Source organism: Chrysemys picta, chromosome 3 (assembly GCF_011386835.1).
Source record: "Chrysemys picta bellii isolate R12L10 chromosome 3, ASM1138683v2, whole genome shotgun sequence".
Classification (NCBI taxonomy): Eukaryota; Metazoa; Chordata; order Testudines; family Emydidae; genus Chrysemys; species Chrysemys picta.
In genome coordinates this window covers 110,686,622-110,709,035 of record NC_088793.1, presented here as the reverse complement: position 1 = coordinate 110,709,035, position 22,414 = coordinate 110,686,622, and the positions used below count along the sequence as shown (strand labels likewise).

At 42.0% G+C, this 22,414-nt stretch overlaps 1 protein-coding gene across 7 annotated transcripts in view; it reads left to right on the top strand.

The window, feature by feature from the left end:
* The window catches only part of SHPRH (SNF2 histone linker PHD RING helicase), a 142,573-nt gene that overhangs the window by 21,601 nt on the left and 98,558 nt on the right, over window positions 1-22,414 (top strand). For all 7 annotated transcript variants that reach the window (XM_008177225.4, XM_065588788.1, XM_065588789.1 and 4 more), the window contains 5 exons: window positions 6,660-6,878; window positions 11,622-11,700; window positions 12,425-12,575; window positions 21,228-21,333; window positions 21,941-22,197. In XM_008177225.4, coding sequence (XP_008175447.4) covers window positions 6,660-6,878; window positions 11,622-11,700; window positions 12,425-12,575; window positions 21,228-21,333; window positions 21,941-22,197 — 812 coding nt within the window. The remainder of the gene's footprint in view (window positions 1-6,659; window positions 6,879-11,621; window positions 11,701-12,424; window positions 12,576-21,227; window positions 21,334-21,940; window positions 22,198-22,414) is intronic.

The window sequence follows — 22,414 nt, the reverse complement described above, 5'->3', positions numbered from 1 at the left end:
GAGAGTCCCCCATCATGTTAGTATGGCCTACCTTCTTTGTTTCTAGATGTATACATTTAGCCATATTAAAATGCATATTTTTTGTCTATGCACAGCTTTGACCAAGCAATCCAAATTTCTCTGTATTAGTGACCTGTCCTCTTCGATATTATCACTTTCCCAATTTTGTTTGTGATCTGCTAACTTTGTCAGTGATTGTTTTCTTCCACGTCATTAATTAGAATGTTAAATAACATAGGGCCAAGAACTGATCCCTGCATGATGCCACTAGAAACGCAGCCATTTGATGATGATTCCTCATTTACAATTACATTCTGAGACCGATCGGTTAGCCAGCTTTCAATCCATTGAATGTGTGCCATGTTAATTTTATATCGTTCCTAGTTTCTTAATTGAAATGTCTGGCAGCACCAACTCAAATGCCTTACAGAAGTCTAAGTATATTACATCAACTCTGTTGCCTTTATCAACCAAACCTGCAATCTCATTTTAAAAAAGGTAGTTTGATAAAATCCATTTTCCATAAACCCATATTGATTGGAATTAAATTATGTTACTCTCCTTTCATTCTTTATTAATTAAATCCTTTATCAGCCGCTCCATTATCTTGCCTTGGATCAATGTCAAACTGACAGGCCTATTATTACCTGGCTCATCCCATTTATACTTTTAAAATACCAGCACAAAATTAACTTTCTTCCAGTCTTCTGGAACTTCCCTAGTGTTCCAAGATTTATCAACATTAATGGTCTTCAGCCAACTCTTTTAAAACTCTTGGGATCAAGTTACTAGACCTGCTGATTTAAAAATGTCTAACTTCAGTAGCTGTTTTTTAACATCTTCCTGAGATACCTGGAATGGAAAGAAAGTTATCATATGATATGATTATAGTGTCTGTTTTTCCCCAAACACAGAACGGAAATAGTTATTGAACATTTCTGCCATTTTACAGTATTGTTGATAATTCTATCATTTCTGACTATCAATGGACCAATACCATTGTTCGGATTTTAATATACTTATTGTCTTTAACTTTGCTGACCATAGATTTCTCCTTGTGTCGCTTTGCTTCCCTTAAAAATTTTCTACACTTCCTAGCTTCTGATTTATATTCATTACTATAAACTTCACCTTTCTTCCATTGATTACACTGCTCTACAGCCAAAATGCTTCTGAAATAAATGTAGTCAAACTTTACTAATTCTGGGTCACTGAGAATGAAAACGATGCTTAAAATTGTTGATTGGCTCTAGTTTTCAAGATATGCTATTGGGTCAGTATATACGACCCTTGACTTGGGAATGGCGGAGGATAAGTGAGTTATAAAGGGAAGGGATCTCAATTTAAACCAGAAATGACTAAAATGCATCTTTGACTGGATCTATGAATAAATCTATGACTGGGTTTGGACAGTACTTGCTTTTTAGGCAAAACAATGAATGATGCAATCTGAAGCTGGTATTGCGTCATACATGATATGAATTGCATCATGTTATTCCTAGAAGTCATGAATGATGCAATCATAACGAAGCTTACATCACTCTGCTGAACAAATTGCCCTATATCAGCTCTAGAAATCATACAGTGTCGTGCTGTCTTATTTGTCAGTGTTTGATTTTGCAAAGGGACACATTTCTGTTTAGCCAAAGTGAGCAGAGATGCCTCATACTTGTGTGAACAGTGCAGATAACTTCTGCTATGTTTGTGGTGAAGTGACTTTTGCATCCCAAAAGCGCAGTATAACCACTCGGCTTAAGAAAGCCTATCACCTTTATTTTGGCTGCAAAATTGGAGATCAGGACAAGTAGACACTGAATAGGAGATCAGGACAAGAGGTGGGCCCCACATGTATGCTGCAACACTTGTGCAACAAATCTTCGCCAGTGGTTGAACAGGAAAAGGAAATCTATGCCTTTTGCAGTGCCAATGATTTGGAGAGAGCCAACAGATCATACCAGCAATTGTTACCTCTGCATGGTGCCTCCAGTTGGGAAAGGTGTGTCAAAGAAGAAAAAGTGGACTGTGCATTATCCAAACATTCCATCAGCTATACGCCCAGTACCCCACGGAAGAAGGACTGCCGGTACCTGATGCACCAGAATCATTCTCACTTGAGTTAGACGAGGAAGAGGATGAAATTTCTGGTCCTGAACCATCAATGTCACAGGACCCACACTTTCTCCCATCCTCCTCCTCTGAACCACACCTCATAACACAAGGTGAACTGAATGACCTTGTCAGGGATTTGGAACTACCCAAGAGTAAGGCAGAGCTGTTGGTCTCCAGACTACAGCAGTGGAATCTCCTGGCAGGTGATGTTAGGGTTTCCATGTTCCGTGACCGTCAAAAGGATCTTGTCCCATTCTTCTTCATGGAAGGTGATCTTGTAGCCTGCAACAACATTGATGGTGTGATGGCAGCCCTCAACATCGTTCACGATCCAGATGAGTGGAGACTGTTCATTGATTCATCGAAGACGAGTCTTAAAGCTGTTTTACTGAATAATGGCAATGTTTTGCTATCAATTCCAGTTGGTCATGCAGTCCATATGAAGGAAACCTATGACAACATGAAACAACTTTTGAGGTGCATAAACTATGACCAACATCAGTGGCAGCTTTGTGGCGATTTGAAGGTTGTTGCTCTCTTGCTTGGTCTGCAGACTGGATACACAAAGTACTGCTGTTTTCTCTGCGAATGGGATAGTCGTGCAAGAGATTCCCACTACATCAAGAAAGATTGGCCACTCCGACAGTCATTGGAGCCTGGGAGGAAAAGTGTTCACCACTTGTTGAATCAAGGAAGATTTTGTTACCACCCTTACACATCAAGCTGGGTCTGATGAAGAACTTTGTCAAGGCCATTGACAAAACACAAGCAGCTTTCAAGTACCTCCGTGGAAAATTTCCAAGGTTAAATGAAGCTAAGATAAAGGAAGGTGTCTTTGTTGGTCCTCAGATTCGTGAACTTCTTCAAGATGATGCATTTGATCATGCACTGCGTGGCAAGGAAAAGACGGCATGGAAAGCCTTCCAGTTAGTGGCAATAAATTTTCTTGGAAACAGCAAGGCAGACAACTACAGGTTGTTGGTGGAAAACCTCCTCAAGGCATACAAAAGCCTTGGTTGCCACATGTCACTAAAGATACATTTTTTTTACACTCTCATCTAGATTTTTTTTCCACCAAACTGCGAAGCAGTGAGCGACGAGCACGGCGAGCGTTTCACCAGGACATTGCAACAATGGAGAAACGCTATCAGGGTAAATGGAGCCCATCAGTGCTTGCAGACTATTGCTGGACAGTGACAAGAGATGCTCCATTTAATGAATACAAGAGACAAGCCAAGAAGCGCCGAGTAGACACTGAATAGGACTAAACTATGTACATAATAGTTTTTTGCCTTTTGTTTCATAATAAATTTTATTTATATAACCCTTTTGCTGATTTTTAAAGTGTTACATAAACAGGACAGGTGAAATATCATGTAAAGCAACCATAAACACACGAAAAGACTTAGGTTTACCATTTATGATTAAAACTCTACTATCTACACAATATACATAGACATAAAATGTAAAAACTTAAATATCTTAGAAACAGTAGCCAATCAGTTGTTTTAATTGTCATATTTGAATTCAGCACATCAAAATACATAATAAATGGCACATTTTATCTCTGAAGCAGACGACTTCTCAAAAATTGTAGACCAGTGTTATATATATATATATATATATATATATATATATATATATATATATATATATATATATATATATATATATATATATTCTTTTTTATAGCTGCCATCACTTCCCCTCTAAACCAGATCAGTTTTAACCAACACAACCTTCTTCCTCAATTGTGGGATTGTGATTTTTTGGGCATCTAGTAAAGTGTTCTTTAAAAAATCCCAATTATCTTACACATTTTTCTGATTCAATTCTTCCTCTCAGCTATTATGGTTCATAATTGTTTTCAGCTTTGTGAAATTGAACCTCTTAAAGCACCAAGTGTGTATATATCAATGGTCTGGACTTTATTCTGTGTTTATTATAACTTTATTATAAATGTTATCAAGTCATGATCACTTGTATCCAAGTTACCATTAACTTCTAGTTCTGTGATCAGTTGCTCTTTATCTGTCAAGACGAGGTATATAAAATGATATATATATCATTTCCCCCAGGTTGGAGCAGTATTTTTTTTTTGAGTTAGGAAATTGTCATGTGTATTATTTAGAAATTCCAAGGATGTTTTAGTACTGGCAGCATGAGGCTTCCCAGCACCTGTCACTCAAATTGAAGTCCCCATGATCAGAGTTTTTTTTCCTACACGACATAGATAGTTATATATTGAGCCAGTCATCCTTTTCCCTAGTGTGATTTGGGGGCTTGTAGCAGACATTGACTAATATCCCATCTTGTGCTTTATCTGTTGGAAGAAAATTATCTTCAGTACTAAGTTATCAGTGACTCATAAACAAGCAATATCATTTATGACAGAGTGTCACTCCTCCTCCCCTTTGCTCACTCAATCCTTCCTAATTAGGTTATAACCCTTGATTTTAACATTCCAATCATGGGAATCATCCCATCAAGTTTCAGTAATACCAACTAGATCCAATTTTTGCTCTTAAATGAACAATTCTAATTCCTCGTTTGTTACATGGGCTCCTAGCATTGATATATAGGCAACTAAAGAATTTCTTCTCTTCATGACCTTTGGTTCCTTGATTAATAATATGCGTCATGAATGATGAGGGATGATATATCTGCAGAAAGAACTAGTAATGGTACTCTTGCTGATTTTACAGAAGTGCTTTAGAGAACCAGATGATGGCAAAATGATTCTTTGTTTATTATATGCCTTCTGGACAAATAGGACAGGTATATCAGGAAGCATTTTTTCCCCCAGAAAGGAGAGCCTGTAAATCTTGGAACATTTATCATGGTGAATTTTGATTATTTAGCTTGTTTATATGGCTCAGAAACAGCTGAAATACTGACACCATTAATTAGGCTAGTTCTTGGTAATAAACTGGAAATAACAAGTTAATTAGGGGTTAGGGAGTATCTCCAATGTAGTGATGCAAATTATCTTTACATTTTGAAGATTTCCAAAGGACATGCTTACAGAAGTGTTGGGTTCTAGTGTGTCATCATGGGAGTATATTTCATAACTTTAAAAAATGAAGATTTGAAACAAATTTTGTATGCTCACTGAAATTCATATTGCATGCGTATGTGAGATTCATGAACTTGTATACTCTGTTAATTGTCAGATATTCAAGAGTGCTTGATTGCTAGCATTTTTGTTTTAGGAAAAGTGCATTTCACTTAGCAAGGCAAAAAAATTAGAAATTAGTACAAGCAAATTTAAAAGACAATAACTATCTAGAAAAACATGGCTTATTAGAAGGTTTATATCTCTTAAACAAGTTTATTTTTATTCTGTACCATTCTGGCCCTAATTCTGAAGCAAGAATCTCTGAATTTTGTGGTGCATCTATATCAATTTTTTTTCACAGGCTGACATTTCAATGGCAGCATGAAATATCTAGAAAAATATTTATTAAAAACAATTGAAACAAAAGAATTCTCTCCCCCCCTCCACCCCCATAACTCAATTATGAGTTAGAAACTAAGGACTAATCCTTAGTTGATGATATTCATCAATCTAGTTCAGTTGAAATAATAAAGCCATGCTGATTCCCACCAGCTGAACATGCGGTCCTAAATGTTGCATACATTTCCTTGGGGTTCACTTCAGAATATTTTTTGATACTTTTCCAGTTTTGTGCTTCAGAAAACAGGGTCTTTTGCTATGCAGTTTTTCCATTTATTGAGGTTTTTTTAGGTTTCCATTAGAACAACGTATGTAATCACATGTAATCTGCTCTTCTCTCTTCCCTTCCCCTTGCACATGAAGTTGAGGCAGAGGATCCATCTCATTTTTCCCCCTCCCTCATGGGGCACCAGGGAAAGAACATTTCCTAATCTTCTCCCACTCCCTTTTTCCTCCTCCAGCCTCCATGACACATTCTTTCCTGCCTCAGGCTGGGAGAATGCAGTACAAATTCTTTTTACATGCCCCTCCCTTGAGGGGGCCCAAGAAGTGGTCAGTTTGTCATGTTTTGCTTCTCCTTTCTCAGTAGGAAGGGGAGTAAAATGGTAGTATTTTCTTCCCAGTGTTGTCTTTTGCACTTTATCTGGGGCTGTGACTTCCATTTTAATGAAGCTCCAAAGAGCATAGCATGCTTAAATTAAAAATACCTTGTTTTGCTGTATGTCCTATTGGGGCTTCACTAGAGAAGAAACACTGGAGTATCCATACTTCAAATGGCTAATATTTGGGCCCAGCACCTGCTAAGGAACCACCTCTTCTTGCTCCTAAGCATTTGGTAGGTTTGCAGTCTGAAAAAATGCCAGTGTTAAGATTCAGGAATTTAATTCCCATTTTTGTCTACTACTGCCACCCCCATCAGGAACAATCAACTAAAATATACTCAGTTCATACTCTTTATGGAAGCGGTGCTTAACTGTTTTCATGTATTAACTAAACATATAGCAATAAAGCTAAGCTTATTTAATTGAGGTACTGCTACTGGCTGATAAAGATGGGGTAAGATGATAATGAATATGCTGCTTCGTATATGCAGATGTGTTGGAGGAGGACGAGGAAGAATCTGACAGAGAGCTGGAACGACAGAATATTGAAGAGCTGTATGACTTTGTGAGGCACACACATCAGCAGGAAATCCAGTTTTTGAGGGAGGATGTACAGCACTCTGCATTAATTCCAGTACTGAGGCCATACCAAAGTGAGGCTGTGAACTGGATGTTGCAACGGGAGAATTTCAGAAACAACCCTACCAATGGCAAGTACATGGCCCTGGACTTGATTATAACACTACTGAAAATAAATGAACAATATAGTATCAAAAAGGATTGAATATGCACTAGCACAATTTTATTAGAATAGTCTCCTCGATAATTAAGTAATTGGAAGATTTGTTTTTATTATTTTAATAATAAAAATTGTAGTTGTGTTTGAGGCAACTAGTTAAGTTATTTTTATGTGGGTTTTTTTTTTTAATTGTGAGCTGTTTTCATGTTGGTCTAGAACTTAATATAGACATTGTCAACCTGGATATGTTGGGTTTTACTGTTGTTTCAAAATATAACATTTCACAAAATAAAGTTGTCTTATAATTGAAGTATTTAAGTTTGAAAAATAGCTACTCTCCATGATCAATAGCCACACTTCAGAATATTTTGGGCTATACACTGAATTTCCCTACTATTGTTCATTACTTTTATAATCCTAATACACCTCTACCCCGATTATAACGCTGTCCTTGGGAGCCAAAAAATCTTACCACGTTATATCGGGTAGAGGTGTATGTCTTTTGGAGCAGTTTTGGCATTGATTCTGCATTGCTGTGGACATGTTATAATCAACATGGATCAACAAGAAGCCAGAGTTCTAGACTAAGGATTATATTTTATTACAGTATATAGTTCTGGTGACCCAGGGAACAATTGACCAAGCTTGTTGACCCTAGCGCTCTAAAGATTCTTTTTCAAGTGCTGGTCCCTATGTGTATTCCCTATATGGGTGCACATGTGCGCCATATGTCCAAGTCCCAAAATTCTAACAAACCATGCCCATTGGCTCACACATGTGGAGTAGTTTTATTCGTGCTCCAGACTGAAGACATAAGAGGCAGTACAGACCGACGCCTTTCCAGTTCCTTCTTACTGCTGCATGGCCTGAGTTGGAACCCCATGTCTGCAGATTTCTCCGGCTTTTCTCTTTGATAGCCTGTAAATAGGTACTGTAAATAGTTTTATAGCTTTTATATTAGTATAAGGTGGTCCCCAACCTTTCTGTTGCAATAGCATATTCATGTTCCCAGAAGAGTGTGGCGGCGCCGGACGACCAGCCGCTGAAAAGCGGCGTCATCGAGAAGTGTCGCCGCCGAAATGCCGCCGAGAGCCATCATCAGTAGGCGGGTGCACATAAATGCCCTGGCGGGTGCCATGGCGCCTGCAGGCACCGCATTGGGGATCACTGGTGTAGGTAGTATAGCTTGTTCTTTTTCCCCCATGCTGGGGGCTCCCTCCTTGTAGTCTGGGACTATGCCCAGAGTCCTGGGGATTCAGGAGCTGTGTCCTGCCCTCGCTTTTTCTCCATGAGTGATGATCACCAACACTGTCTCTACTGCTTGGGTGAGAAGCATAGTGCAGTATTTTTCAACAAGAGGTGGACTCCCTCCTCCTCTGAGGGTCAATAGACCAAGTGCTACTTTGGTATCAAAAGAGAGAGTTTTCTATTCCCTTATTTTTTAGTCCTCAAAAGAAAGATGGAGAGGGGAGACCCATTCTGGACCTTTGGTAACTGAACCCCTTCAAAAATCAAAATTTAGGATGGTTACACTAGCATCAATAATCTCCTCCCAGTAGATGTGGTTCATGGCTCTCAACATGGACACTTATTTCTATGTCTTGCATCTGAAGAAGTGAGGTTCTGACCCACGAACGCTTATGCTCCCAGTACTTCTGTTAGTCTCAAAGGTGCCACAGGACCCTCTGTTACTTATTTCTATGCAGATATTAATCTGTCCCATAAAAAGTTCCTTCAGTTTCTAGTGGGTCGGGAACATTTCCAGTTCAGAGCCCTACCCATTGGACATTCTATAGCACCCAGAGTATTCACTAAGGTCTTCTCTGTGGTGGCAGCCCAAATGAGATGTCGGGGTTAGATAGTTTTCCCATATCTCAACGACTGGCTCCTAATAGGTTGCTCCAGCCATGAGGTTAGATCGGCAACTTTGAGCAGGAACAAAGAAAAGTCCGTTTTAATACACCCACACAGATGATAAACTTTGTGAGCAAGAGCATTTCTCCCCATGGAAAGATTTCAATTAATGAGCCATCTGATAGCACAGATTACTTGCAGACTGAGGACTCTGGTCAAAGTGTGCCTTTCTCTTCTAGACCACATGACCTTGTGAACTTGTGATGCCATTCGCCAGGCTTCACCTACACTGTCTACAGGCCTGACTCCGGTAAATCTACTTACCAGGCATGGATCACTTCAACACCAAAGTGACTATTCCCACTATCGCTTCTTTTACCTGCTGTTGAACCTGGATCGAGTAAGAATAGCTGTCCCCTTCATCACTCTTGTCCCCTGTGTCACCATCATAACAGATGGATCCCTTATGGGTTACGGTGTTTACCTGAACAACCACGCCATACAAGCATCTGGATCCACAGGCGGCCAGACTGCACATCAGTCTACTGGAACTGAGGACAGTCTGCCTGGCATGCAGGGGTTTTCTTCCACTCATTGATTTTTTTCATGCCCAAGTAATGTCAGACAATGTCACCACACAGCCTTTTACATAACAGGGCAGAGCAAGATATCTTTCCCTTGGGAACATTCTCCATGTCCCACCTGTCCATGAAGGTTGTATTTTTAGTTTCTATTACCTGAGCCAGAAGTGTGAATAAGATGGGAGCCTCATGGCAGACTCACCATGTACTGTTTTGCACAAGGGAAAGGTCTTCCTTCGCTTCCATCCTAAATTGCTCCCCGTAGTTATTTCTGAGTTCCATGACAACCGAACTATCTACTTACTTGTATTCTTCCTGGAAACCCCATGCCGCTGCTGAAGAGAGAAGACTTCATTCCCTCGATGCCAGATGTGTCTTGGTGCTCTGACTGTAGAGGACCAAATCGATCAGAAAATCACAAAGGTTATTTATTGCAATAGCAGAAAAGCTTGCTCTCGCAACCATATCCTCTCAGAGTATCTAAATGGATTTCTGGGCGCATCACTGCGAGCTATCAATTAGTACATATTTCTCCACCATGAGAGCACAAGGTGCCTCTACAGCACTGGTGCCCAAACCCCTCTTCTCCCCCTGCCCCCGTTACCAGTTATGGAATCTGTCCGCGTGCTCCCTCCATTACTGCACAGTTGGCTGAGTGGAGGAGCTTGGGCTGAAAGCGGAGATGGGGGCAAAACTGGGTATGGAGGAAGAGCTGGCCTAGAGGCGGAGAGGGAATGTGGGCAGAGCTGGGCTGGGGTTGGAGTAGGCGGCAGAGTGGAACTATGGTTGGGGCCTGAGCTGAGCAGGGGGCAGAGTGGAGCTATGGCTGGGGCCGGAACTGGGCAGGGATCGGAGCAGGGGATGGAGTGAAGCTGTGGCTAGGGACAGAGTGGAGCTGCGGCTGGAGCTGGTTAAGGGTGGAGCAGGGCTGGGTGGCACTTCCTCCACACCCCACATGGGGGCTGGCCTGGGCCCCACTGTATCTCTTCCCCCTCCCCTAGGGTTACCATATTTTAAGTGTCCAAAAAGAGGACACTCCACGGGCCCCGGCCCTGCCCCAACTCCGCCCCTGCCCCACCCCCGGCCCCGCCCCAACTCCGCTCCCTCCCCTGCACGCTTCGCCCCCTGCCCTGCCCCCTCCCCTGCTTCCCGCAAACATTTGATTCGCGGGAAGCCTGAAGCAGCAGGCAAGCTGGGGCAGGGGGGCGCGAGGGGGCGCGGCTCTGCTCCCGCGTCTCCTGCCCGGCTTGGCTCGGGCCCCCTGCCCCCGAGCGCACCGGCCCCCGGCCGAGCACCCCTGGCCGGCCCCAGCCCGGCCCCCAGCCAAACACAGCTGGCCCCGGCCCCGCACCGCCGGCCCCAGCCCCGCCCCGGCGGCTCCGGCCGAGCACTGCCGGCCCCAGCGGCTCCGGCCCCCGGCCGAGCACCGACGGTCCCTCCCTCCCTATTTTCCCAGACATGTCCGGCTTTTTGGGATTTCCTCCCGTACGGGGATTTGAGGCCCAAAAATCCGGACGTGTCCGGGAAAATCCGGACGTATGGTAACCCTACCTCCCCCCGCATGTTTCTCTGCACCCCCATAGGGAGGCATGCCCCGCAGTTTGGGGCCACTGCTCTACAGCATCCCTGGATGAAATACCATTACTGGGCATATGCAGAGTGGCTACCTAGAGTTCCATTCACATGTTCACAAAACTTTACAAGCTAGTTTAGTCCTCTGCAGTGCTGTGGGAACTGTAGTACTTCAAGTATCTTTGCTACTTTGTCTTCCTCACCTCCTCCAGTCCAAATACAGGTTCTCAATTACTTGTATGGAATGCACATAGGGACAAGCACTGGAAGAAGAAATGGAGGTTACTTGTCTGTAACTGGAAGTTCTTTGAGATGTGTAGTCCCTGTCTGAATTCCATTACCCACTGTGTCCCCTCTCTTGTTTGGATCCTACTGGATTTGCAGTAAGAAGAGGAACTAGAGAGGTATTGGCCCGCACTTCCTCTTACACCCTCAGTCTGGAGCATGAGAAGAACTACTGTGCATTTGCGGGGCAACAGATATTGCTTGTTAGAATTTCTGGACATGGGCACATGGTGCGTGCACACACTCACATGTGCAGTACAGATAGGGACCACACATGTCAAAGAACTTCCAGTTACAGGCGAGCTAATTCCAGTTTTTGGTTCCTGTTTGTCTTTAAATGTCATAATAATGCTGAGCAGTTCTGAGCACTATATTATTGATAGAAAAATCTTGTAATATTCATGTGGTCTCCTTCTCTATAGAAAACACACTACACTTTCTATGGCGAGAGGTCATCACTCCAGATGGAGTAAAACTCTACTATAATCCATTTACTGGCTGGTGAGTTTTCATTTTGTTTTGTAGAGGGAATACTGTTGTTCCTGGCAGCACCTAAACATGGCACTTTGTGAAAATTTTGTTAGGAACCTTCACATGAAGAGAATTGGATAAATAATAACTGTGCCTTTTCAGTTAGCAAATGCAGAATAAGAGCTGTAGGATATTTAATATGAAAGAAGAAAATGTGGGGCATGGTTGGGAAAAGAAAATTGTAGGTTAAAGGCATCAGTATATTCGCTGTAAGAACTTTTTTTCTTAATTCAAGTGTAACAGATTCATTATTTTTTTTTAATTAATGACTTGGAGGCGACAACTCTTCAATTTTGTGTTCCAAGTTTGTAAAGGTTACAGCAAAGAGACGGTATAAACTTTCATTTTTCTATTGATCTTTGGACAAGAATATAGATCAGTACAGTAACTAGTATTGCTTTAACAAATTATGAATTTTGTGAGAAGTAAATATGTTTGTGTACTGTAGTGTATAGTTGCTTTATGCAGATTTTGTTTATCTTAACCTTTTGAAAATTATGTAAGCTATTGTTTTGTAATCTTTTTAAACATAGTCACCAAAGCAATTTTTTTAAACACAGGTGCATATTTCTCTCTGTATGTGTAGCTTGCAGAAATTATTCATTATCTCTGCTACTTTGAACACATACTACTCTTCTGGTTACGCTAGTTTGTAACTTGTTAAGTTTTGTTTGGGTGTGTCTTTAATCTTTAGCATTATCCGTGAACACCCAGTTGCAGGGCCTCCGTGGCCTGGAGGAATTCTGGCAGATGAGATGGGTCTTGGAAAGACAGTAGAGGTACTGGCTCTTATTCTGACACACACCCGACGAGATGTTAAACAAGATGTTCTGACACTACCTGAGGTGAGAGAACTATGGTAGATTTTGGGAACAAATAAGTTACTGCTAATATGTGCGGCATGTTCCTGGTGTTTAGCTGTCATTTTTTGTGTGGCAAAGACTATAATGGAAAGCTGTGCAAGTGAAAGAACGTCTGTTAGCACGTGGTCCTTTGTGATGTGAATAGGAGAACAGTACAAAATACTATGAGGAGCAATCTGTATTGTTTGACATTGATGTGAATGAAGAACAAAGTCTCAGTTGTAGGCAAGTTACTTTATTAGCTTGCTTTTTAGAAAAAGGGATGGTAAAAGTGCAGAGATTCCAGGTAAAGTCTATTTTAACTGAGACTTATAGAAAATGAATCAAATTGTGGCCTTGTATGCATGCATGCACATTATGTAGTCTTCACTGGGATATCTTAATTCATCTGTGTACAGAATTTGGCGCATCGTGTGTGGGAATTTACTTCTCCACATTCCATTGTGTATTACATTCTAACTAGATCAGTGGTTAGCAACCTGCGGCCCATGGGCTGCATGTGGCCCATCGGGGTAATCTGCTGGTGGGCTGCAAGACAGTTTGTTTACATTGACCGTCTGCATGCACGGCTGCCTGCAGCTCCCAGTGGCCGCGGTTTGCCTTTCCCAGCCAATGGGAGCTGTGGGAAGCGGCAGCTAGCACGTCCCTACCTGCCTTGCGGCCTGCTTGCAGACTACCAACCTGCTCCTGTAATAGACCCATAAACTCTGGCTGAGTTACTGAAGTCCTCAAATCACAGTTTAAAGACAGAGAATCCACCGTTTACTCTAATTTAAACCAGCAAGTGACCTGAGTCCCAACCCCCCCCCCACACACACACACATCAGGGTCTCTGTCAATATGGCCTGGGGGGGGAGGGGGGAGTCCCTCCTGACCCCAAATATTGTCATCGGTTGGACCCTGAGCATGTGGGCAAGAACAGTCAGACACCTATGAAGGAATTCTCTGTAGTAACTCAAAACCCTCTCCCTCTATTGGCCTATCTCAGGCCATTGGGGATATTTGCTACTGGCAGTCACAGATTGCCTACAGTGGCATGTGGCCCATCTCATCATACCATCCCCTCCATAAGCTTATCAAGCTCAGTCTTAAAACAAGTTAGATTTTTTGCCCCCATTGCTTCCCTTGAAAAGCTGTTTCAGAACTTCAGTCCTCTGATTGTTAGAAATCTTCATCTGATTTCAAGCCTAAGCTCATTGATACCAGCTAGGGTGACCAGACGTCCCGATTTTATCGGGACCGTCCCGATATTTCCTTGTTTGTCCCGCGTCCCGACCGACATGCGGTCGGGACAACCGGACAAACAAGGAAATGCCCCGAGCCTCGAGCCCGGAAGTGCTCGCGCCCCCCCCCCCCTGCCCCGACTCCGCCCCCTCCTCCCCCGATTGGCTCCCTCCCCGAATCCCCGCCTCTTCCCCGGGCTCACCATTCCCCCTCCCTCCGCAAGTGCTGGAGGGAGGCCCGGGAGACTCAGAGGCAGCGCGGGGCCGGGGTGAGTAACAGTCCGGCCTGGCCCAGTGCAGGCAGGACTCGGGTGGTTGGGAGAGGAGGGGGGCGACCCACGGGGCCAGGCGACGGGGGAGGAAGCGGCCATGGCGCTCGGCGGCTCTGGCGCCCCCGAACCCGGGCCTGCAGCAGCGCGTACGCTGGGCCCAGCCCCTGGCTAGGCACGTCTGGGCTGCCCAGCTGGTGCTATCGCGCGGTGGCCCCGGGGTGGAGGCATCGGCCGCCCAGCCCCGTTCGTTCCCCTGCGGGACGGGGGGACTGGGGCCTGCTGCCCCCGCCCCGGGGCCGCCGCGCGATAGCACCAGCTGGGCAGCCCAGACGCTGGCCAGGGGCTGGGCCCAGCGTGCGCGCTGCTGGGTCCCCGCAGCAGGCCCCGGCTCGGGGGGTTCGGGGGCGCCAGAGCCGCAGCCGCGGAGCCCCATGGCCGCTTCCTCCCCCGCGGGAGTGGGAGCTGCAGCAGCGGCTGCTCCCGAGTCCCGCTGCCCCGGGGGGAGAACAGCCGCCGCCTGGCCCCGCGGGCCGCCCCCCTCCTCTCCCAACCACCCGACTGAGTCCTGCCTGCTCGGGACCAGGCTGGACTCTTACTCACCCCGGCCCCGCGCTTCCCCTGAGTCTCCTGGGCCTCCCTCCAGCACTTGCGGAGGAAGGTTTTTTTTTTTTTTTTTTTTTTTGCCCCGCCCCCCGCCATGCCCCCCCCACGTCACCCCCCCCCCCGCGACGCGCCCCCCCCCCCCCCCCCCCGCGTCCCGATATTTTTCTTTGGTGATCTGGTCACCCTAATACCAGCATATATCCATTTGTTCTTGTGTCAACATTGGCGCTTAACTTAAATAACTCCTCTCCCTCCCTGGTATTTTTTATCCTCCGATGTGCTAATAGAGAACAGTCATATCTCCCCTCAACCTTCATTTGGTTAGGCTAAACAAGCCAAGTCTTCTTGAGTCTCCTCTCATAAGATAGGTTTTCTACACCTCTGATCATCCTAGTAGCCCTTCCCTGCACCTGTTCCAGTTTAAATTAATCTTTCTTAAATTTCATCCCATTTCTATTACTCCAGTTTTCAAGTCCTCCATATATTCTTGTATGATATTCTAGTCCTCCTCCATATTGGCAGTACCTCCCAATTTTGTGTCATCCACTTTGTGCCAAGGTCTTGAATGAAAATGTTAAATAAGATTGGTCCCAAGACTGATCCCAGAGGAGCTCCACTAGTAATTTCTCTCCAGCCTGACCTTTTACGTTGCGGTATGACTCGTTGTAATCTCCAGTCTTAACCAGTTCCTTACCCACCTTTCACTTCTCATATTAGTCCCCATCTTCTCCAGTTTACCTAATTATTTCCCATGTAGAACTGCATCAAGTGCCTTACAGAAATTCAGGTAGATCCTTATTGCATTTCTTTTGTCTAAAAAATGAGTCATCTTTTCAAAGAAAGAGATCAGGTTGGTCTAGCACAATCCACCTTTCATAAAACCATGTTGCATTTTATCCCAATTACCATTTACCTCTATCCTTAACTACTCTCTCTTTCAAAATTTGTGTACAATTGAGGTCAAATTAATGGGCCTGTAGTTTCCTGGGTCACTTTCCCCCCCCTTCTTAAAAATAGGTACTATATTAGCAATTCTCTGGTCACAGGGTACAACCCCTTCATTAAAAATCTTTCCTGTTGGGCTTGTTATTTAGTGTGCCAACTCCTTTAATATTCTTGCATTTTGATCCCTCCAATTTGATCCCATTAAGCTCTTTGACTGTGACTTCCACCTCAGACGTGGTAATTGCTACTTCCATATCCTCATTTCCATTAGCTACCCTGTCACTGATGAAAACTCCTCATTATCCTTATTAAAAACTGAGGCAAAGTATTTGTTTAGGTGTTGAGCCATGCCTAAATTATCTTTAATCTCCAGCCCATCCTCAATGCTTAGCGGTCTCACTTCTTTCCTTGTTTTCTTTTTATTTATATGGCTATAGAACCTTCTACTATTGGTTTTAATTTCCTTTGCAAGGTTCAATTCTGCTCGGCTTTTGACAGTTCTCACTTTTCCCCTACACTTTCTGACCTCCAAGAGGTAGCTTTCCTTGCTGATCCTTCTCATCTTCCATTTCTTGTAAGCTTTCTGCTTTCTCTTAATACTCTGTTTGAGATTCTTGCTCATCCAGTTTGGTCTGTGACCCTTTCCTATGAATTTTTTCCCTTTGCTTGGGATTCAGGCTTCAGATAGCTTCTGCAACTTTGACTTAATGTAATTCCAACCCTTCTCCACCTTCAGATCCTGGAGTTCTTCAGTCCAGTCCCGTTCCCTGACTAATTCCCATGATTTTTTTCCAAGTTTGCCCTTTTGAAGTCAGCGACCCTATTTGCAGACCTATTTTTGTTTATCCTTCCATTTAGTTTAAACTGAATTAGTTCATGGTCAATCAAACTAAGGCTGTCTTCAACAAGCAGCTTTTCTATGAGGTCCTTGCCACTTACCAATACTAAATCTAAAATGGCATCCCATCTAGTTGGTTTGGTGTCTACTTGGTGAAGAAATCTGTCAGCCAACACATCCAGGAATATCTGGGCCCTACTGTTGTTAGTAGCACTTGTCTTGCAATCTATATCTGGGAAATTAAAGTCTCTCATAATCATACAATTCCCAGTAGCATGTATTTCATTAAAAATATTAGAGGTCTCTATCCATGTATGTTTCTTCATAGAATCTTGCCATCTAAAAGACTTACTGTAACAACCTATTTTCTTTCAAATATTAAAATTTTGTGTATTGTACTTGACAGTGTAGAACCCTACAACTTATCCTAAAATCAACGGGGCCTACTGCAAGTGTCTGGTTGGGTTGTAAAAAAAACCCAATCTACCAGGCTCAGGTTAGCTCTTCTCCTCCTGCCCATGGGGTTGGCTCTGTGCCTCGCTCTTGCTGGCTGCTGCCACCTAGTTGTGCTGTGTGCACTGTATAGTGAGTGTGCTGAGGTGTACAGTGCTTAAAAATTAGGCAGAAGCAGACCTCTAATGTCTTGATTTTTATGAGCATGCCTTCAAAAGTTGCCAGGGTAGGATGCAAATTGCAGCTGAACTAGAACAGGAGCAGGATAAAAACACAGATGTAAATTCTGTAAAATCAGTAAGAAGTCAGATTATGGAGTTACATAGAAACAGACACCTACTCACGATTAAAAGCTATAAATGAAAGAAGTTTAAAAGCAAAAACAGGTTAAATAGAATGCCTTGCAATGGACCAAGACCTTGATATAACAGGCATTACAAAAATGTGGTGGAATGTCAAAAGCCAGTGGGTTACTAAAAGACCTGGTTACAAACCATACAGGAAAGATGGCCGTCACCAAAGAGGTAGGAGAGTAGTACTGTATCTAACGAATTCCATGGAATCTAATGAGAGAAAAATAATGAATGAAAAGCACCATGCAGTTGAATCTATTAGGGATAGAAATCCCAGTCTATGAAAGTGTAAATAGTAGGGCACATTGCTGCCCTCTGAATCAAGAAAAGGAAATTGAATACACAACGTTGAGAGAGATCAGAGGCAACAAAATCTAATAAAATGATGATAATGGAGGATTTTAATTACCCAGCTGGTCAAGTGGCACTAACAAGACATTGTCTGGAGAAACAGCTTTTTGATGCTTAAGTGATTGCTTCTTGGGACAGCTAGTTCTGAAGCACACTAAAAGAGGCTAATCTTGACTTTGTCTTAAGTAACACACAGGAGTTAATTCAGTGACAGTAGCTGATCCACTAAGTAATAGTGACCACAATATATAATTAGGTTAAACATCTAAAGGGCAGGTGATGCTTCAAAAAGTGATGTGAAATTTTGGAAAGAATTTTCAACAAAATGAGCAGTTTAGTCAAAAGGTCCCTAAAATAAAAACTAAAGAAAGTAAAATCCATAGAGGTGGCTTGGATGCTACTTAAAAATTAGTCTCGCAGGATGTGTGTACTGCTGAGGAAAAGGGGAACCATGACGGTAAGGAGTAAGCCAAGATTGTAATTTCTTTGGAGCAAGGACTGTCCTTTGTTCTGTATTTGTATGGCACCTAGCACAATGTCTATGATTAGGGCTTCTAGGCACTCGAGTAATACAAATAAATAATTTGAAGACTAAATGGAAAGTTACAACAGGCTATTCAACCCAAACAGAAATCTTTCAAACTTTGGAAATCTGACCTTTGTGAAGTGAAGCCAATAAACAGGAGCATAAATTACAGCCAGAATGGATTTCAAAGCTCAAATAACTTAAAGTTTATTTATATTTTTTTAAAAAATCTAAGAGATTATTTAAGTATATATCAGAGGCAGGAAGCCTGCAAAACATCAGTGGGTTCACTGGATCACCAGAATTCAAAGGAGCAATTGAGAAAGACAGGGACACTTGAAAAGCTAATTTTTTTTTATTGATCTTCACTGCTGAGAATGTTGGGCGATTTTTGTTCTAGATCTGATCTTTTCTGCTAATAAAGATGGTGTAAGACAGAAAATCATATTGCCTCTATATAAATCCATGGTATGCCCACATCTTGAATACTGCATGCAGATATGGTTGCCCCATCTCAAAAAAGATGTATTGGCATTGGAAAAGGTTCAGAAAAGGGTAACAAAATGATTAGGGGTATGGAACGACTGCGGTATGAGGGGAGATTAATAAAACTGTGTTTTCAGTTTGGAAAAGAGATGATTAAGGGGGATATGATAGAGGTCTATAAAATCATGACTGGTGTGGAGAAAGTAAATAAGAAAGTGTTATTTACTCCTTCTCATAACACAAGAACTAGGGGCCACCAAATGAAATTAATAGGCAGCAGGTTTAAAACAAACAAATGTAAGTATTTCTTCACACAACACACAGTAAATCTGTGGAACTTCTTGCCAGGGGATGTTGTGAAGGCTAAGACTATAACATGGTTCAAAAAAGAACTAGCTAAATTCATGGAGGATAGGTCCATCAATGGGTATTAGCCAGGATGGACAGGGATAGTGTTTCTAGTCTGTTTGCCAGAAGCTGGGAATGGGCGATGGGGGATGGATCACTTGATGATTACCTGTTCTGTTCATTCCCTCTGGGGGCACCTGGCATTGACAGGATACTGGGCTAGATGGACCTTTTGGTCTGACCCAGTATGGCCTTTCTTATGTGTAGTCTTGGATATTGTGATATCAGAAAAAGAGGTGCTGAAGCAAACTGCTAAATTAAAAAGCAGTGTAGTTGTACCTGTGGTAGTCCCACAGGATATTAGCGAGACAAGATGGGTGTGGTAATATTTTTTTATTGGACCAACTTCTGTTGGCAAGCTTTCGAGCCACACACAGCTCTTCGTGGCTCGAAAGCTTACCTCTCTCACCAACAGAAGTTGGTCCAATAAAAAAATATTACCTCACCCACCTTATCTTTCACATTAAAAAGCAGAAAGTCATGAGGCCCTGATGATACATCCAAGAGTTCAGAAGGAACTTAAGTATGAAGTGATGGAGGTGCTAACAAATATGCAGTTTCTAATTATAAACAGCCACTGTTCCTAAGAATTGGAGGGTAGAAAATGTATCTATATTTACAAAAGGGTCTAAGGATGATCTGGGGAATTATAGACCAGTAAACTTTAAATGTGTACCTAGACAACTGGATGAAATGATAAGATAAAATAATATAGAACTAGAAAGGTCATGATATGATACAGTCTAACTAATATGGTTTGTGCATAGGAAAACTGTCTCACTTATCTCTTAGAATTCTTTTAGCTGGTCAATATGGTGGTGGCTAAAGAAGAGCCAGTGGACATAAGTTTATTTAGACTTCCTAAAGGCTTTTGACAAAGTTCCACACAAGAGGCTACTAATTAGACGTAGGGTGAGAGGCAAGCTCCCTAGGAGACAAAGCAAAGAGTAGGATTAAATGGTCTATTTTTGTCATGACAAAAGGTTAACAGCGGGGTGCCTCAAGGTTATGTACTAAGTCCTGTGCTGTTTAATATATTTATTAATTATATGAAAAGGGGGATGAGTGCAGATTACATGCAATTTTTTAGGTTAGTTTGCACCAGAGAAGATTGTGAGGAACTTCAAAGGGAGCAAAACAAGATAGGTGATTGGGCAACATGATGGCAAATTAAATCCAGTGTCAATTAAAGTACTCATACACTTTCTCAGTTAACTGTAGCAACTCAAGAAAAGGGCTGAGCATCATTATAGATAGCTAAATGAAGACTTAAACTCAATGTACAGCAGCAGTTAGAAAAGCTAACAAGATATAAGGATGCATAAAGGATGGGATGATGAATAATTCAAAGATTATTATTATGTCTTTATGTAAATCAGTGGTGTGGCCTTGAATACTGCATGCAGTACTGAAATACCCATTTCTAAAAGAATATTACAGAACTAGTATGGTCAGGGACCTGGAAAAAATTATCCTATAAAGAAAGATGAAAAAGATTGGGAGTGTTACCTAAGAAATGAGATGAATAAAAAGGGACATGATAAAAGTATATAAAATCATGAGTGGTATACAGAAAGTAGATAAGAATTTTCTGTTGTCTCCTATCACAAGAATAAGGACACAGTCAATGAAATTAAAAGGTTGGGATTTCAAAGCTGATCAAAGGAAATATTTATACAATGTATAATTAAACCGTGGAACTCATTGCACAGAAAATTGTGGCGTTTAAGAACTTAACAAGAATTGAGAAAAGATTGGATATTTATATGGATATCAAGAATATCCAGAGTTATAATTTAATAACAGCAGTTTCAGAAGAGCTCTTAAATTCATGCTTCAGAATTCGTCAGTTTCAACCTATTAAAGATCAGGGTGAAACTTAATGTGGAGGGCAGATTATTCCACATCTGCCTACCATGAAGTTCTTGCGCCTTTCTTTGAAGCATCTGGCACTGGTCACTGTCTGAAGGAGGAAAATGGTTTAGATGGACCTTGGGTCTGATCCAGCATGGCAATTCCTGTGGTTCTGTGAACGTATTTAATGGGGAACTGATGACTTTGAAGTAACAATGCTTTTTGCTAGTCTGCTATTTGAAAATATTAATTTCATAAAACAGTTCAAAATTATGTCACAGATATATGTCCTGCTACCGATATTGTATGTTGTTTTTATTAGGGTAAATTGGTGAACTTCTTCGTTCCACCCCAGCCTACTGAAGGAAACAAAAAGAAAAAAACAAAGAAAGTGGAGCTTAAGTCAAAGGAGAAAGTACAGTATCCCAGTAAGTATTCATGGAGAGAGAAAATTTTATGTAAAACAGTTTGCTTATTGAGGTTGTATTGGCAACTTACCAGGAGCGCAAGGGCTGCACCTGATTTGTATGAGGGGAGCAGTTGGCCTTATCTCTGATGCAGAGGTATAGTTTTCCTCCAGAATATAGCACTGCACTCTGGGAACTGTAATCATCCTTACTAATAAACCATAATAAACCATCTTAAAGATAAAACCATTTTAAAGTAAAACCAGTGGTGAGCTGCATTATAGAACTCCATGCAGCACAGCTTTACCTAGAGTAGAGCCATTCTGGCAAGATGGTTTATTGACCAGACCAAAATATTGTACTTGCATATCCCTGTTAATAAAAACAAGATTTCTTTGTTTCCACTGTTATATGTACTCTTAGACAGTATTGAATATCTTGACTGAAAAGTAATGGTCTGCAAGACTAGCTTGAGCAGGACTGCTTACTCTGTTGTCGATCTTAGGTTTTTTTTTTTTTTTTTTTCCAGCTTTTAATTCACTTGCAGGCATTTACAGAGCTACATGAATACATTTTCTCCCATATAACTTTTCATTTTATCTGAACCGTAGTTTCGTTCTGCATGTAGGCTTACGGGTGATGATCTTAGCAGCTGTCAAGGAAATGAATGTGAAGAAGGGAGCTTCCATCATTGCAATATTTAAGTATGTCAGTGCCATATATAGATATGACATACAGAGAAACCGGCGTCTTCTCAAAAGAACTTTGGAAAAACTAATTGCAGAACAAGTAGTAGAGCAGGTTAAAGGTCATGGTCTGGCTGGATCTTTCAAGTTGGGGAAGAATTACAAAGAACAAAAGAGGCATGAGAGAACCAAAAAACAGGTAAAATGAGCGTTGAAAGTATCAATTAAGGCAAATGTTGGATGAAGCTGTTTTATTTTTTCCAATTACATGGTGCCAGAGTGATGCTATTTAAAGGGATCCCCATTAATGCTTGCTTGATGGTATTGACTTTTATTTTAAACAAAAACCTCAGGTATTTGCTTTGAAAACAAAAATAAAGAATTACAATATGTAGACTGTACCAAAAAGAAAAACA